Source organism: Gorilla gorilla, chromosome 8 (assembly GCF_029281585.2).
Source record: "Gorilla gorilla gorilla isolate KB3781 chromosome 8, NHGRI_mGorGor1-v2.1_pri, whole genome shotgun sequence".
NCBI lineage: Eukaryota > Metazoa > Chordata > Mammalia > Primates > Hominidae > Gorilla > Gorilla gorilla.
The window spans coordinates 138,002,880-138,021,484 of record NC_073232.2 but is presented as its reverse complement, the minus strand read 5'-3'; the positions used below and the strand labels follow the sequence as shown (position 1 = coordinate 138,021,484).

Sequence of the window (18,605 nt, the reverse complement as noted above, 5' to 3'; positions counted from 1 at the left end):
TCAAGTGATTCTCCCACCTCAACCTCCTCAGTAGCTGGGACTACAGGCCTGCACCACCACACATGGCCAATTTTTGTATTTTTAGTAGAGACGGGGTTTCACTATGCTGGCCAGGTTGGTCTCGAACTCCTGACCTCAGGTGATCTGCCTGCCTCAGCCTCCCAAATTGCTGGGATTACAGGTGTGAGCCACTGTGCCTGGCCGACTGAATTCTTTAACTGTCTAAATTTATTTGTCAATTTTTTTTCCAAACTAGGGGTCATGGGCCATATCTCAATATTTATAGTCACTGAACATAATCTAATACATTCCTCTAAGTTTTAAAAAGCACTTCAAAACATGTAGTGATTTCTCACCCTCTCTACCCAAAGTCATTAACTATGGGGCAAATTAAAAAGAAAATAGTATTATTTAGATTCACAGGCCTGCCTTACTCTAAGACAATCCAGCACTAAGCCAATGCATACATATCTGAGAAATGAAAATTACGACTTACTGGTCATCTGAAATTCAGCAAATGCTACTCTCTCTAGCTGTACTCTAAGCAGTTCGCAGGGAGCATCTTTCAGCAGCTGAAACAGCTTTGCGGCCTTGCTGTAATGAAGATCTGCCAGCACTCGGTGTTGTTTCCTAAGGTGTTCATCACCAACCTAGAACCAAACCAAAACAAGCAACAAATCCTTCACGGTAACTACTTCAGGCTTCACTAAGTGCTTCTTAGTTATTTTTCCCCCACTGTGGGTCTTACTAGGTCTTATTAGTTTTAGCTTTTATATTTAGGTCTTTAATCCATTTCCTTTCTTTTTTTTTTTTGAGACAGGGTCTCGCTCTGTCGCCCAGGCTGGAGATGCAGTGGTGCAATCCTGGCTCACTGCAACCTCCGCCTCCTGAACTCAATCAATTCCCCTGCCTCAGCCTCCCAAGTTGCTGGGATTATAGGCACCCGCCACTACTGCTTGGCTAATTTTTTTATTTTTTTCTGAGGTTTTGTCATGTTGGCTAGGCTGCTCTCTAACTCCTGACCTCAAATGATCCACCCACCTCGGCTCCCAAAGTGCTGGGATTACAGGCATGAACTGGAGAAGATTTCTTTCCACTTCGACTTAGGAAGTCCTCAACCAAAATTCAGGTTTGCCCAGATGGCCTAATATCCTGAGGGCAAAAGCAAGCTTAAGGGTGCCAAGACAATTCAGCAGAGGAGTAGTCTTTTCAGCAAATGGTGCTGGGACAACTAGATATCTATATGCAAAAGAGTGGGGAGGCCTGGGAGGCGGAGGTTGCAGTGAGCTGAGATCGTGCCACTGCACTCCAGTCTGGGCAACAGAGTGAGACCCTGTCTCAAAAAAAAAAAAGAAAAAAAACTTCTCCAGTTTAAGCTGTATCTCAAAAGATACTTTTCAGAATAAAGACAACCCAGAAGTAAACTCATGCCAAAGGGACTGTAAGGTAAGTAGTCTTACCTTACGGGGGGAAAATCAACAAAACAAACAAAAAAACATCACTGAGAAACTACAGGCCCAAGACTCGCAGCAAAAGCCAAGCAATCTCTCGGAAGGAAGTGCCTTTATCCTCGGCCTCAGATTATTCTCAGAAATACAGGCATTTGGGCACCAGGATTCATGTACAATCCTGCTGGCACTAGATTATTTCTAATAGCATCAAACCGGAATCTGGAATAACCCCAAAATTCACTAATCATAGACTAGATAAATAAACTAAGATATAGTCATTTAATGACTACTACTGAGCTGAGAAAATGAACAGCTACGTGTGCCAACACAGATGTATCTCAAAAACACGATATTAAGTGACAGGCAGTAAGCCACAGAACACCAACAGCGGATTTGTTTTCCCATGCTCAACATGGAGCACAATGCGGACATATTGTTTAAGTGGCACGGCACAGAAAAGGCACAGACGCAGCAGAAAATTTAGGACAGCAGTTCACCTGAGTGGACGTCAAGGAAGACATATATGACCATGTTAAAAAAACAAAAACAAAAACAAAAAGCACCCAGAACACTTTTAAACTGATGTGGCACTGTACTTAACTTGGACTGACAATACCTGATTCCTCAGACAGCTGTGGTACATGGAGGCCAGCCTGTGATGGATGGTTGCAGCTCGATACTGACAAAGGGGCTGTCGAGCAGACACTGAATCCACATCGCAGTATTTTAGGGACTTCATCATGGCCTCACTGACTTCTTTTTCAATCTGTTCTTGTTTTGAGGGGGGAGAAAAAAAATAAGCTTCTAACCTGACTGTAGGAGTTTTTAAAAGGTTTAAATACTGCTTATTAAGGAAAAGACAACAGATGCTAAATATTTGTTAAACAAGGGAATTAGATTGAGAACTTATTTTATAATCCAGCAAATATTATCACCTGCTCCTGAGCTTTTCTAGATAACGGAGCATAATCTTGCTGTAGAGTTGCCATAGTAAAGTAAGTAGTGGACAATTCCCAGTTCACTGAATCCCAAACAGCTGGGTGTATGTCTCGTGTTCCCAATGACCTTAGTGCTTTCAAATAGTAATCAATAGCCTGCAAAGGAGAAAACAGTGTACATTTCTGACTCAGCTTAAACATATACCAATACTGCATTAAAATAAAACACACTTCACAACTACCCAGATGTTAATTTAATTTTGGGATAATTTATAAAGGGACAATATTATGAGGAAATGAAAAAAGTAAGTCAATGAAAATATTTCAATGAAGAAAGTTATTCCGAGTAGACTGAAGACCACTCTGTGTTCCCATCTCAAGGCTACAAGAAGCCAATCCGTGCTGCTGCTTTCTGACTCAGGCTGAGCATGACGATGCACTTGTTTCCTTTGTTTTTTTTCTTTCTAAATGAAAATTACAGTTTATATAACTAGTAAATTAGATTAAAAACTTGCCAAATTTTACTGTAAAAAGAAGTATCTCCTCCTACCTTGTTACCCCAATCCTCAAATACATGGCCATTATATTGAAACCAAAACCAAAACCACACTTAATCACCCAGCAATAATTTCTACATTTCTGGTGTTTATTTATTCACTCTTTTCTGTGTATATATAAATTTAAAAAAGAAAATCAAAAAAGGTCATTCATTTAAAAATTTATGCCACCAACATTCTTCACTAATGTCATTTAAATGGCTTCAATTCCTCCATTATATGAGTGCTCATATCCTTGTACCCTCTCCAACAGTGGGTGTGACCATTTGTCATAAAATTTGGCAATCTAATAAATAAAACTCAATTTTGAGGCCAGGAGTTTGAGACCAGCCTGGCCAACATGGCGAAACCTCATCTCCACTAAAAATATTATAATGCCAAAATGAGACAGGCGTGTTGGCAACAGGCTTGTAGTCTCAGCTACTCAGGAGGCTGGGGCATGAGAATCACTTGAATCCAGGAGGCAGAGGTTGCAGTGAGCCAAGACTGTGCCACTGCACTTCAGCCTGGGCAATGGAGTGAAACTCTGCCTCAAAAAAATAAATAAATAAAACTAAACTTTGAAAATTTTCTTTCATATATATTAGCCATTTACTTTTTTAAAAAAATGTGTACATTTTCTGTTCAAGGTCATTTGCCCTTTTTTCTCTTTGGGTGGTTTATTTTCAATGATTCTTATTTTATACAGCAAGAGTGTATTAACCTCTCATCTCTATGATTTGCTTTCAATTTCAGTTTCTGTTGAGCATTTTAGATCTTTATTTTTTATACATTTGTGCATTTTAGAACTTTAATTTTACACATTTGAGTTTATTCAACTTTTACCCAGGATTTCTGCTTACTGTGCCATGCTGGGAAAGTCTTTCCATAACCTATCATATAAGCCTCTACCTATATTTTCTTCTAATACTTTTACAGTTTCACTTTCTCCATGTCAATCTTTAATCCATTTGACATTCATGCTCGTTGTACAAACCATTTGCAGAATCATCTTTTCCCTTCCAATTCCACATGTCATCTTCAATACTCAATTCTTACTAGTCTTAGGCCAGGTTGCAAGTGTTTTCATGATCTGTCTGGTGTTGTATCATTAGCAGCGTTTAATTATTTTTAGTTTTGTAGTATTTTAGTGAAACAATGGCAAAATGTAAATAAATGACAGGTATGAATGGGTGAGGCCCAACATGTACGTGAATGTGTTACCTTATTATAATATAAGCCTTCTTCTGGTGAAAATTCACGTTTCAGTTCATCGCCTGCACCACAGTGCGCCTGCGCACAAATCCGCATGAGTCTTCCCGTGTTACATAGTAAAAGGGCGGCATTTGTGGCATCCTCAATTGACTCAAAGTTGTGAATTCCCTTTTCAAAACAAGAAAAGCTTTTTTTCCACAACTGTTGCTCGGCAGCAGACACAGATTTGCTCACTTTACAGAGAAAGAAAGAAAACAACTGTGTAAGCAGACATCAGTGTAAACCTTAGTACTGTCTCTTGATAAGAGGAGGATGGCAGTGACAGGAGTGTGGTGGCGAGCCAGTCACCTGCAGTCAACCACGGCTCATTGCTCTCACCATGCCTGTTACATGAAGGTAAACGTGTCCATATGAGTTCATATGTTGAAGCCCTAACCCCTAGTTCCTTAGAATGTGACTGTATTTAGGACAGGTCCTTTAAAGACGTAATTAAGATTAAATGAGATTGTAAGGGTGGGATCCTAATCCAGTATGACTGGTGTCCTTTTAAAGAGGGAGGGACTCCAGGGCTATGCACAGAGAGAAGGCCCTGTGTGGACACAGCGACAAGGCGGGTTATCTGCAAGCCAAGGTAGAAGCATGAGAGGAATCCAACGCTGCTGCCACCTTGATCTTGAACTTCCAGTCTCCAGATCTATGACACAATAAATTTCTCGTTATGTCACCTAGTCTATGATATTTCATTATAGCAGCCCCAGCTCACTAACATAGCTTGATGAAGTCTCTCACCATCCTGCTCTGCCTCACCCAGGATGGGAACCATCCCTTTGTCCAGCACATTCATGCTGTATGCACGGCCCACCCATTTAGTCACTTAGTAGCTGTCTGGGTTATCAGATGACTGTTACAATATTGCTGTGCTTTTGTACAAGTAACCCTTATTTTGACTTAATAATGTCCCAAAGCACAAGAGTAACGATGCTGCCATACTGTTGTAAATGCTGTTAATCTCTTACTGTGCCTAATTTGTAAATTAAACTTCATCGCAGGTATGTATGTATAGGAAAAAGCACTGAAAAACTCTCCAGTTTCAGGCATCCACTGGGGATCTTGGAATGCATCCTCCAAGGATAAGTGGGGTCTACTGTACAACACTTAAGTATAACCCTCTTCACTATTAACCAAATGATATTAAAATAAGCAAACAAAAACATCTGAGCAAAGTGCCATTTTGTGAAGATCCAAAAGCGTGGTCCCCATGGAGTCTGAAGAGATTACAACCCGTGTTGTATCCAATTTCCCTAGCTTCCTGACTAACACCTTCCAGGCTCCCTCACTGACTGCCCCCTCCAGATGCACCGTAAATGCACAGGTTCTCCCACTAGCAATGAACTCTTTGAGGGCAACATTTGTATCCCTAAGTGCCAAGCATTATTCACAGATCAACAGACACACAGGCTGGGTGCAGTGGCTCATGCCTGTAATCCCAGAACTTTGGGAAGCCAAAGCGTGAGGACTGCCCGAGGCCAGGAGTCCGAGACCAGCCTGGGCAACACAGCAAGACTTCATCTCTAAAAAAATTTTTAAAAATTACCTGGGAGGCCGAGGTGAGAGGATTGCTTGAGCCCAGGAGTTCGAGGCTGTGGCAAGCTATGATTATGCCACTGCATTCTAGCCTGCGCGACAGAGTAAAACCCTGTCTCTAAAAAAAAAAAACAACAACAACAAACCGAAACCAAAACCAAAGGCCCACAGATGTTCAGCTTACCTGCTCACCTCAGTTCTACCTCAGCCCTTTTCTGTTCTGTCCCTGTGTCCAGGCTTTACATTCTCATCTATTCTCACGGCTTCAACTATTACCTTTATGTGAACGGTTCTCAGTCTGTCTCACTAGCCCTACAGCTCTTAGCACACTTCAAATTGACTACAAATTATACCTTTCACATACATGTTCCACAGTGAACTCAAACTCAACATGGGCCCAAATGATTCACCATCTCACATCTTACTTACACCATCCCACATCTTACTACACCATCCCACATCTTACTACACCATCCCACATCTTACTTACCCACTATCCCACATCTTCCTCACACAGGCCTCTTGCTCCCTCTAAACGTACACTTGCACCCTTTGAGATCCCTGGCTTCTTCCTCACACAGCCTCCTTGGTCTGGAGTGCCCTCCTTTCCTCACATTTGCCGGATGATGCTCTACACATCCTGCACCACCCTGCTCAACGACACTTTCCCAAAAGCCTTCTAACTTATAACCTCCATAAATGTCTTCTTTCCCCAGTCTCCCATTATACTTCATCGGTACTCATCCACAGCATTTTGAGGCTTTGTGTTCCTATCGAGCTTCCCAACATGAAGAGAGGACCATATTTTAGCCAGTTACATATCCAACATAGAGCCTGGCACGTGGCTGGATGTCCCATTTGCTTCTGAATTGATCAGATGGAATGAGTACAAAAGTGAGAATGAAGAACATTGAAATAATTAATTCCAAGGGAAAATCATGTGTTCCTAATTCTATTTCTTAAGAATAATAAGAGGTTCTCTAACAGAGCACCTCTTTATGATATAAAATCAAGTGCCACAGTTCTTTGCTTGACTCATACAAAATTAGCATTATTTTCTGAGAGAACAGGCAATAGAGAGGAATCTAAAGAGATACTCACCTAGTCTCTCACTCTGTAATGCAGCAGCCTGATTCATGTAAAACACACCAATTTCATTTCTAATGTTACCCATTCTCTTTAATACTTGTACATAGTGTTCTGGATTTTGGCTTTTCAAGTCACTAAACTGCAAGATTTCATTAGCAGCCTCATAACATTTACAACTGACAGAAAGTTGACTTTCTAAGTCTGTAGACAAATCAGTTGCCCATGCAAATCCTGAAAAGAAAAAAGGGATACATCAATGAGAATCATGTGATTCCTTCTTCCTCAGTATCCAAATGAACCTGAGATTCTAAATTCTAAGTAAGAAAAAATGCAATATAGTGTAAGTATACCAAGATTCAATCAATACAACAATATTTAAGTTTCATAATAAAGATTGATTTATTTATAAAATTATATTTCTTGGGATATTAATGTTGGATAAAAATATTTTCCTGCCTATGAATATCAAACAATTTCCGTGATCCAGGTTTTCCCAGGTACACTTGTTTATTAGGATGGACCTAAAGTTGTCCACTAATACAAAGTAAAGTTGTTATTTTTAACTAATGGAAATAGTTCTTGAAATAATGTGCCAATATTAACTTTAAGTCACTGAAGAGGCTGCTACAGAAGCCCTCAAAGATTAAAAATGCCATCTAGTGGGGACTGGAGTAAAAAGAATATTTAATTGAAATTGCTGTGATGGGAGTAGTAAAAATACACCAAGGACTTTCCTACTACATCTATTAAAACATGATTATTTGAGAAAGACAGAGAGAGGGGAAGAAAGGGCAAAACTGTTACAAAATAACACATTTTTCCCTCTCCCCCAGTATACTCCTCCAGCTGTGAATTGTCTAAAACTTTGGGAGGCAAACATCAAGTAATATTCAGTATAACAATTTAAGAGCATAATAAAACAACCCCATGAGACATTACAGAAGCACCTTCAGAAGACTCATCTTTTACTTCATTCACTGTGTTAATGGCAGCGTGCTTACACACTGTGCTGAGGTAAGAGGGAGGGATATCACTGCTGCGGATCAGATTATTATACTTCCCAGTTTTAAAGCCTGATAATTCCAAACCCAGTGACATATTCAGCAAGACAGGTGGCTATGAACTAACTTTAAAAACAATGATCACTTTATTTCAGCCCCAAGGAATCATTCAGAAGGTTAATTAACCACCTTCACCAACTGTTATACCTTTCAAAAGGAAACCTATGGCTTTCCTTTTGAAAAGGAAAGCCATAGTAACACTTGTAGCTAGGTAACACTTGTAGCTGACTACAAGTGTTACCTAGAAGAACCTCATGAAAAGAAGAGTGTAAAAAGCTGACACAAGGCTGGGCGCAGTGGCTCATGCCTGTAATCCCAGCACTTTGGGAGGCCAAGGTGGGAGGATCGCTTGAGTTGAGGAGTTTGAGACCAGTCTGGGGCAACGTGGTGAAACCCTGTCTCTAACAAAAATACAAAAATTTGCTAGGTGTGGTGGCACATGTACTAGTCCCAGCTACTTGGCAGACTGAGATGGGAGGATCACTTGAACCCAGGAGGCGGAGGTTGCAGTGAGCCAAGACTGCCCCACTGCACTCCAGCCTGGGTGGCAGAGCGAGACTGTGTCTCAAAAAAATAAATAAATAAAATAAAATAAAAAGTTGACACAACTGTCTTCATATCTTACTTTATATTTAGTTCTAGTTATATAAATAGTAATTATAAAATACTTAAAAACCATTTTATACAAATACACAAGATCATGCTTAATCTTAAAATTAGGAAATGAATAAAACAGCAGGCCAGGTGTGGTGGCTCACACCTGTAATCCCAGCACCTTGGGAGGCCAAGGTGGGCTAGCCGGGCATGGTGGCACATGCCTGTAATTCCAGCTACTTGGGAGGCTGAGGCAGGAGAATTGCTTGAACCCGGGAGGCGGAGGTTTCAGTGAGCCAAGATTGCGCCATTGCACTCCAGCTTGGGCAACAAGAGCGAAACTCCGTCTCAAAAAATAAATAAATAAATACAGAGCAAATATCAAAACTCTAATATTTCTATCCCTTTTCTGAATACTCAAATAAGCATGAGCTAGACTGCACAGTCCCACTGTGAACCACGTGGTCCAAGCCTGTGGCACACCTTGGCAACTGGACTCTCTGTGAAGGCTATGCAGGATCTCCTGGTCTTCTTTTGTTTGGTAATGAAACTCTTCAAGGTGTGCTGCTCTATTATTTGCATTCTGGGCCAGCATTAGTTGGATATCACCACAAAGTGTCAAATATTGAGAGAGAAACAGCAGCACTTCGGAAAGCATATTGGTGCAGAGGCAGCAATAAGTATCTGTTTAGAAAGGGAGGGAAGAAGAAAAAACACAAATGCAGAAAAAATTAATGATCATAGGAAATATGAAGAAACTGTGTTACCAGCTGAACGCTTTGTAGTACTGTATCTATTCTATTTATTTTATGTCCAACAATACATATTACGGCTTCACGTAGTTCAAAGCAAAGAGATGTTAAACCACTGGGCAGAAACTACAATAGAAGGTAACACACACAGGATTGGAAACAGTCATTTTAAAATAAAGGTTTACTAGAAAAATAGGAGTAAACTTCCACTGTGATTCAGATGCCTTCTCTGTTCTCTCTTCCCAGTGCCTATTAAACATATTCATTTATAGTGGCTTACCATGGCTTTGCAAAGCTAATTTAATGTATCGTAATGCTCTTCCATATTTCTGAAGACTCATGGCAGCATCGGACAAAACGTAATAGGCCTTTGATGACTTGAGAATCAGCTGAAGTTTCATTTTATGTTGCCAAGAGCCAGGGATCATTCCAGATTGACTGGAATAATTGCCCTTCTGAAGGGAGCCCACTGTGACATGGAGAGAAAAAAAAAGACAGCACATTTCATTTGACTGTAAGTCTCATGCACAAAAAATATTTTCTGTTTCTTGATGGAAACACTCTAGACTTAGGTGCTATTGTGACAAGACTGGTAAATACTATGCTTTACTGCTTAAATACACTGGAGTGAAATGGCTGTGTTAAAAGACTCTCACTTGGGAGTTCTAAGGCCTTCTGCTTCCCTGACATCGGCACTCTGTCATTCTCTTCCAGTGTCACTGACATAGCTAACCTCATGAGTGACACCTGTCTCCTTTTTCCAGTCTATGTGTCAACCTGTCAAAGTTTACCTTCCTAAAGCACAGCTTAGATCAGCGTGAAAGCCTGTCCTCAAACATGAAAACGGCTTCTCCCCACTTAGCTAGTTGCGTGTTTCTCAGTCTCACTTCCTACTTGTCCATCCTACTACCCATCAGCCAATGTTAAGTTACTGCTTGTCACCTATAAATATGCCTGCTTTTCCTATCTCCCATCTTAGTTTACTGTTTCCTCTATAAGGAATACTCTTTATTTAAAGTCCAGCCCATTGCTACCTTCTTTACTCAACAAATGATCATTTTTGTGCCAAGTACTGTGCCATGCACTGGAAATTGTGACATGAAGTTATATGGCCTCTATCCTTGATAACATAAACCACAACAAAATATGTTAAGTGTAATTAACAGACAAAGAACAAAATACTGTGGAACATTTTGCTCTGCAAATAACAAAAACACCCACCCCTTCCCCCAGCCTGAAGGTTTCTCATTTTTTAATCAGCTACAACACAAGTCTTTCAAGGCGATGAAAGGTACTTAGTCTTCATTATGGTTTAATGTGTGTACGGATTTTTTTTCCTCTGCTGATATAAGCATCATCTGTGAGTAACAGGCATTGTGAGAAACTAAAATTAAGATGAAGTTCTTGTTCACAACTGTGTGTGTGCATGTGTGTGTAAAACCATTTAACGCTGGAACTCTGACATAAGGCAGGCTCACAGGACAAAGTGGTAAGAGAATCAAGTAATTCTGAAGGAGAACAGAGGGAAACATGGAGATTCTGAGCTTGAGCAGGATTTTCAACAGGGGAGATGGAGAAGGAGACAGAAAAGGCATTTCAGAAAAAAAGAATGGCAAAAGTCCTGGTGTGATCTCCTTACTGCCTGTAGGCCGAAGCCTGGCATACCAGCAGCACTATATAAATGCTGGGGAAATAAATCTATTCCTCTCCTACCTCCACCATGTTTGTTCAGGAAAAGAAGAAGGGTTCAGAAAGCGCTTCCACTATGATTCAGATGTACTTCAAACATACAGGCTTTCTACACTTTTTTTTTTTTTTTTTCAAACAATTGAAACTGATTTAAAAGGGGGAAAGAAATAAGGTTGGAAAAAGAAATACAACTTAGGTTAAAATAAGAAATTCACAACTTCTGCTTCGAAGTCCATATATTCTTCATGATGTTATATTCCTGAAGAACTAGATAATTTAAAAGTGACGTTTGTAGCTTATTCAAGTACTATGCAGTAACAACAGCCTACACTTCTATAGTGCTTATTATGTACACTGTTCTGAGCACTTTACATATATTAACCATTTAATCATTTAACAACCCTTTAAAGAAGCCATTATTATCGTCTCCATTTTGAAAGAGATAAAGAATGACTCAAAGAAGTGGAACAACTTGCCCTCGCAAAGCCAAGATATGAAGTTAGGCAGTTTGGCTAAGTCTGTGGCTCCTACACAATCCAGTGCTTTTACTGAAGCAGCAATTTCTGAGAACTCCACCAGGCTGAAGCATTAGTTCCTCACTGTGGGTAACAGGAAGATGCAGGCTCCTTATGTTCTTATTAGAAATGTCCATGAAACATCAAAATTATCCTTTTTATATTTCAAATGAAAGAATACTACCCCTAATTCCAGTTCACAGGGTATCTTTTTCTCAATGCCTTTCAATTAATGCCTTAATTGACATAAGTCTGCTGTTGATAAAGAACCAGTGTATTATTCTATTGAAGGCCTTATTTGCACATCAATTCAACTTACTTTTGTCCAAAAACAAGGCCATCTGCTTCTCTAGCCCCTCGGGACCCCCTCTTGAGGATTCATCTTCGTATTTTAACGGGATTGGAGTGCTGGGGTCGGCTGCTGGAAGGTCGCTTTCTTTTTTGATGCTGCTATCGACAGATTTTAAACCCTTCAAAAAAAGGAAAAGCATTCACTATATACCTAACTTCAGGTCAACTGAAAACTAAATATAAGACAGTATCTGGACTACTGAATATGTTTAGGAAAATTTCCATCTCACAAACAGACTTTCAAAAACTATGTTTGATCTGAAAGATTCGGGAAAAACAAATCTGATTTTCACTTTATCAGATTTATTTCACTTATTTTCACTTAAGGAAAAAAAAATCGCAGCAGAACACAATTCGGAATAACATTTAGATACCAACAAACAAGTGTAATTTGCATATCAAGTATAAACTTTACTACAAAAGTGAAGACTAAACTTAAACTTACCTCTAGAACATAGCTAAGCACAAGTCTACAGCGCTCTTCTGTGTCATGGCAAACTGGAAATGCACAACTGGGCTTGAGGAACAAACGTAAAATTATTAATACACTACCAATGTATTAAGGTCAACATATTGTTTTTGTTGAAGATTAAATTACTGTAAGCATTATCAACAAAAATCTTGCTTAAAAAGATCCTACAACATATATGTTGCTTTAAGCACTTACAATTTTAAATACAATTCTATTATGACAAAAAAGCAAGAACTAGGGTAGTAATGTTTTAGACAAATATAGACATCATCTAATAGGTCAGCTCCACTCATAATTAGCACCGATACTGGACAAAACACAATTAACAATTAGCGTCAATTTAGAAATAACAAGTATCACCAATATTCTCGTTGTTTAATTTATTTGCTTAATTAAGGAGCAAAACCAGCTAGCAACCTCCAACTATGAAGGATATTATGTGTAGGGGCTTCTGTGAAGCATTTCATTTCGCTCAATCCCGTGGGGTTGGAATTACTGTTCTCACTGCACAGAAGAGAAGCATGCACAGACAGTTTAGCAATTTGTCTGAGGACATGGTGAGTGAGTGCAGAGCTGGGACCCTGGAGCTCATGCTGACTGTCCATACCACAAAGTCATTCAATAAGGATAAGGAAAGGCTAACCAAAGACATGTTTATATGAATACTAAGACTGCATTTTCTGAGTGCTTCAGATACTGAACAGAAAGTGCTATCTGTGAAAAATAGTGACATTAACTCATTACATCTTTAATTATTACCTAATTGCCCCGTAAGTCCATGGCCTAGTGTTACAATGCAGTTTTCCATATACATGTAACTTTTGCAATCAATGATTATAACCAGAACATTTTTTCACTCCACTGTGGAAGTTCAAGCTGAAAGTGAACTAAAATTTAGATGGACAGTTAATGACTTTTTCCTGCAGTCATTTAGTCAAATATTTACTGAGCACCCATAATGTATTCTAGACATGGGAGATAGAGCGTCTGTACCCGCAGGGAGCTTACATTCTAGTGAAGCAAGAAAAACATTAAGAACTTCAGGAACAGACAGGCTTCTTGAAGGACAAAAAAGTAGAGCACGCTTTGGCCAGAGTGGTCAGGGAACATCTCCCTGAAGAGGCAACATTTCAGTCAAGACTTAAGCCTTAAAAAAGGCAGCCATGAACAGACCTAGGGTAGGTACATTCCAAGCAGAAGCAACAGCAAATACAAAGACCCTCCAATGAGCATAATCTTGATGCTTCTGAGAGAAAAAAAACCCAGCATGGCCACGGCAAACCAATGGAGCAAGTGAAGGTCAGAAAGATGGTCAATATTTTAAGGTGACAGACATAGCCCCTCAAAAACTTGCTTAGAGTTTCCATCTGAAAGTTACACTCAGTGCTTAAATTAAGAGATTATCTGTAAATACGACTGTATTTCAGTTCAGGGAACAGCCAGAACTCTTAAGGCTGGCCTGGATCTAATCATAGGGAGACAGTATTTGAAAGGTATATACTGCCTGGAGATACACTGATGGTAGAGTCAGTGCAATCCACACAGGGAGAAATCTGTCTGGCCCTCTCCAGGGCAGAGACATGTCCAATATGACAGACATGATCACAAGAGTCACGAAAAAAGTACTGTCCTATATAGCACAGGGATAATGTACCAGAGCTCACCACATACAGCTCCAAGAGCCACCCCCTTCTCTACTCTGTGTTCACCAAGCAATCTATATATGTCATTTCCCAGCAACCCCAAAACCGGATAGAAGTGCCCTAGTAATGAGACATGACTATGACTACACACTGCTCACTGGAAAGGAAAATCCTTCACATAAGAATAGACAGACACCTGGTTTACACATCTGTCCACTATAGGCTTGCATAATGTGGGTCAGTTACCCTCGAACAATTATAAAACCAACTTTAAGAATTCAGAAAACTAATGATTACTAGATGCTGGACCATGAAAGGTTTACTGAAGTAATGGTATCTTTGGAAAGGCTAACTATATTCGATTAGCAATTATGTTTCCTTGATAAAAATTTAATATAAATTCTAAAGGCTTACTCTGATTTGATGAATAGATTTGTATTTTTCTGGTACTGACAGTTCTCCAACAGACTTGATTATAGCTACTGCTTTGCTATCATCTGATGGATCAGAGCTGGTGCTATAGGATCCATTTTCATCACTGTCGGGCATCTCTTCCTCCTCTTCACTATAACTTTCATCAGAATTCTCATTTAAAGGAGATTCTGAATTTTCTTCCTTTTTAGGTTCATCCAATTGAAAAAGTTCTGAAAGCATGTAATTGGCGGAAGCAATAATCTTATGAAAAAGAGAGAAATATGTGTAAATTACTGTCATCAAAAAATACATGAATTTTACTATCATACTAACGAATTTTAGGAGGAGGTCTGCACACAGGCTGTTTCCACCATATAGACTATAACACACACAGAAATGTTCCCAGTTCAAAGCTACTGATACTCTGGGTATGCTCTGCAAAATCTTTATAGGCTGATGCATTTCCTATTTCCCGAAATTACTCCACCCTGAGCCCTCCCCCTTAAAAGGTGTCAACTGAATTTCACTGGAGACAAACAAAAGCTTTTGAGTATAGAGTGTCATAACTAAAATATTAACAAAAATTTAATACCACCCTATGCCAAGTGAGAAACCAGAATTTTTCTTTACAAACTATAAATTAATTCAAGTTTCTCTATAATAGGTAACTAATATTTATCATACAATCTATGGTTCTAGAAAAAAAAAACCATTACATTAAAAAGGGAAAAGTCCATTCTGATATCTCTTAAAATTAGCATTTATATATGACCATTTAACCCATTCTATTATTTATCAGTTCTTAATCACAGACAATAGTCTTTAACACCATTTCTAACATCCACATAAACCACTCAAGCTCCACTAAACACTGCCACCTCAGTCAGCAATTAGGTATTTCAGTCAGAAACAAAATGTTTTACTATTTTTCTTCAAAAACATTTCTGAGTTTGGTCTCTAGGATAATCTTTATCTCTAAATCAAATGTGGCTACAATTAAAATTACTTTGGCTCTTCAAAGAAAAATTGCATATCTTACATACCTTTACTGATTTGAACAGGATACAACAAATAGCCTTACAGTGAAAAATAAAGTTGTCAATCAGACAACCGAGGGTAAGGATGGTGTAAAACTGTTGGGAGGATGACTGAGGGAATATTTTAAGAGATGCTTTTTCCCCTTCTCTTTAAAAGAAATTTTACTGGCCTTTATTTAAGAGATGCTTTAATATCCTGAAGTGTGGAATGTGGACCCTATTTATATTAACAAAGTGGTAACAAGGTCTAATAGCGACAAAACAAAGAACTAAGGGCACTACTGTTAGAATTACATGAATTCTAAATTCATTGAGCAGTGCTGTCTAAGAGAAATGTAACATGAGTCACATACAGAAATTTTAAATTTTCTAGTAGCTACATTTAAAAAGTAGAATCTGTGAAATCAACTTAAATATATTTAATCCAATATATGTAATATTGCATTTCAACATGTAATACGTACAGACACCCAATCTTCAAAATTCAGTGTGTATTTTACACTTACAGCACATGTCAGTTCAGACAAAGCACATTTTAAGTGATCAACAGCCACATGTGCTAATGGCTACCACACTGAATAGGGCAGTTACGGAATATGAATCAGGAGGCTTTACTGTCTAGGTAACAATCTCCTATTAGAATGCTAGAATTGTTTTAGAGAATACATAAATGTTAATCTTACTTGAGGATGCCTGCTTTTGTCCAGTAATTTCAGACAATTAAGAAGCAATGTTCTAATAGTTCCATAGTGTTTCTTATTTTGATTCTTCTTCATCATCATGTTGCAAGCAACCCTAAAAAAAGAGTTTATATCAACTTTACTGCCCATTTCATCATTGTCTGCAAGACTCAAGTCTAGGAGTGCTCTTGTTTCTTTCCAACAAAGAGCTATAAGAAACAACAAAATACTAAACTTTACGCTTTACCCACAACCCCCAAAACGTTTATACTATGGTGGCATAAGAAAGCTGAGTAATATTTGGTACAATGTGTACATGTATTTTTCCCCCTACTATGAAAACCTAAAAGCATTTAAAAGCCTTGGTTTGGAAACTGACTGTATGCTTTAAAACTATATATAATAGGCTACTTCTTCATCTTAAATTCTTAAAGCACTCACTTGTACAAGAGAATGGCTACTGGCATTGTGAATGGATTTTGGTATTTGTCTTCAGTTTCTTCACAAAGAGTAGTGAGGTCATAGAGCTTCACTATATCACTGCCACTTGCTGGAAAGAAAAACAAAGAAGCCTCATTTTACAGCAGTTACCCAAATCAATTATTGTTCACTCAAGAAGTATTAATAGCTTACCTTTAAAGAGCCAATAGGTATGTCCTTCTTTGGTACAATTAGATTTCAAAAACGATAAAATATTCTGTGCAATGTCTTTTATTACTTTAGTAGAAAAATTAGAATTTTCCAAATTGGGAATTTCTTCTGTCTTTATCATTTCATATTTCTGTAAAATACAGACAGATGGAAAGCAGTTTAAGAGAAAACCCAAGGAAACAACACCTTTCTTTTTAAAAAGCAACCAAATGCAGAAGTCCTGCAAACAGAGACCTATGTAGCATGAAAGTGTTTAAACTAGTGGTTTTTAATCTTTTTTCTGCCCCAGCCTCCCAAAGGAATCTCATCCACCCCATCAGCAAGGGCAGTTCTATTGGAGAATCACTACCAGATTTAGAACCTCAGATTCAGGCATGATCTTATTTCTGTTCTAACATGGAACAAATCATACTGACTACTTTTATTCCACCTGAATGGTTTTCAACTGGGAAGATGGTAAATGAAGGTAGGCTTTACCCAGCAAGATTTTAAAACACATGTATTTCTGGCCTTTTTTTTGCTAGAAACTAGAGTCAGTGACTCAAGGAGAGAGAATCATTTAGGAAATTTTCCAGTAGACACCTCTCTTCCCTTCATCTATGGACTTTATTACTTCACAGGGATGGAGCAGGGGGGAATGGAGGTGGCAATAAGAGTAAAGGCTTCATGGACATTACTACCACTATTTTAAAAGTGCCTTTGCATTTTTCTTGTTTATCTTCTGTACACACTCTCCTAAATATCTCCTACCACATTTTCTGAAGTACTCTAAAACTAGAAACTTCAAATCAACTGGAATGTAAGACCAAACACAATCATCTGAGGTTGATTTTCACCCCACTTTGTTCATCTAAAGTCCCCAATGTTGATTATTTCCTTCCTTAAAACGCTCCTTTCCTGTATTTTAATCTGTGCTATTCTTGTTCTCCTTCTCTCTCTCTAAATGCCCTTCTATTTTTACCACTATGAGGAGAGGCTCCAATGTCTGATTTTAATAGATTCCTCTGGTGATGAAATCTGACAGTATCTAGGCAGATGATGCTTCAATTTATTTCTCTAATGGCTGCAACTTCAAAATGCTCACTAGACATTTTTATACTTTCCTCAAACTGAACATGTGACAAAAACATATTACCTTCCCTGTCTAAACCAATTCAACATCCTTATCTCACTAAATGGCACCACCATTATTCTAGTCCCTAAACCGTGGAATCTCCTTTGACTCCTGTTCCCCTCTGCCTTGCTAACGCTTTATCCGCCTCTCTCTTTTCTCCTGCTCCCCACTCCCACCCCAGCCTCTCACTAAATGTTGCCATTTAGGGAGATGGTCTAACAGTGGTTTTCAATCAAGACTGCAAACCAGAATCATATAGCAGACTTTCAGAAAAGACAGAATTACACATCCTACTGATACTAGAACACTGGGGGCCCAAGCAAGTGCATTTTTTCAGAGACCACAAGTGATTCTGATGCACAACCAGGTTAAGAATCACTGGGTTGGAATATAATGGTTCAAAGCATGTCCTCAGCCAGAGAGAGGCACAAAGACTGGCACCGCCACTCACTACTAAGTTGACCCTGGGCAACTCACTTGAGCTCCTTGATCCTCAGTCTCTCTTTCCATCAAATAGGAATAACAGCATGTGAGGTAGCTAAGAAGATCAAATAAGGTAAAGCATTTAAAGCATTCAGCAAAGTGCTTGGATAAAATAAGCACTCAATAAATGCTATCTATTCTTACCATTGTTGATTCTTAATAGTTCCTCTCTAGTGGAAAGTACATTACACTATCTGCAAAATGGTACAATGCCTCCGGTTTTCTTGTCTCTAAGTCCTCCTTTTCTGTCCTATATGCTATCTCTAAATTAATATTCTAACACAACAAATTTCCCCTCCTAGATGCAAAGCCTTCTGATTCCAGATTACCAACTGA

At 38.8% G+C, this 18,605-nt stretch overlaps 1 protein-coding gene and 1 long non-coding RNA gene across 4 annotated transcripts in view; one reads left to right on the top strand and one right to left on the bottom strand.

The window, feature by feature from the left end:
* EDRF1 (erythroid differentiation regulatory factor 1) overlaps positions 1-18,605 on the bottom strand; it is a 45,591-nt gene that overhangs the window by 14,050 nt on the left and 12,936 nt on the right. For 2 of the 3 annotated variants that reach the window (XM_019035073.3, XM_019035074.3), the window contains 13 exons: positions 16,655-16,802; positions 16,463-16,571; positions 16,025-16,136; positions 14,305-14,565; positions 12,221-12,292; positions 11,744-11,894; positions 9,501-9,689; positions 8,952-9,152; positions 6,826-7,044; positions 4,150-4,373; positions 2,387-2,545; positions 2,068-2,217; positions 497-650 (listed from right to left, as the gene is read on the bottom strand). In XM_019035073.3, coding sequence (XP_018890618.2) covers positions 497-650; positions 2,068-2,217; positions 2,387-2,545; positions 4,150-4,373; positions 6,826-7,044; positions 8,952-9,152; positions 9,501-9,689; positions 11,744-11,894; positions 12,221-12,292; positions 14,305-14,565; positions 16,025-16,136; positions 16,463-16,571; positions 16,655-16,802 — 2,149 coding nt within the window. Of the gene's footprint in view, positions 1-496; positions 651-2,067; positions 2,218-2,386; positions 2,546-2,628; positions 2,854-4,149; positions 4,374-6,825; positions 7,045-8,951; positions 9,153-9,500; positions 9,690-11,743; positions 11,895-12,220; positions 12,293-14,304; positions 14,566-16,024; positions 16,137-16,462; positions 16,572-16,654; positions 16,803-18,605 lie in introns of those variants that run through there. The other variant, XM_055353002.2, reaches the window with a different exon arrangement.
* LOC129524999 (uncharacterized) lies at positions 567-4,995 on the top strand. The gene is made up of 3 exons (XR_008669023.2): positions 567-687; positions 4,382-4,536; positions 4,693-4,995. It is a non-coding gene; the product is annotated as an uncharacterized lncRNA (long non-coding RNA).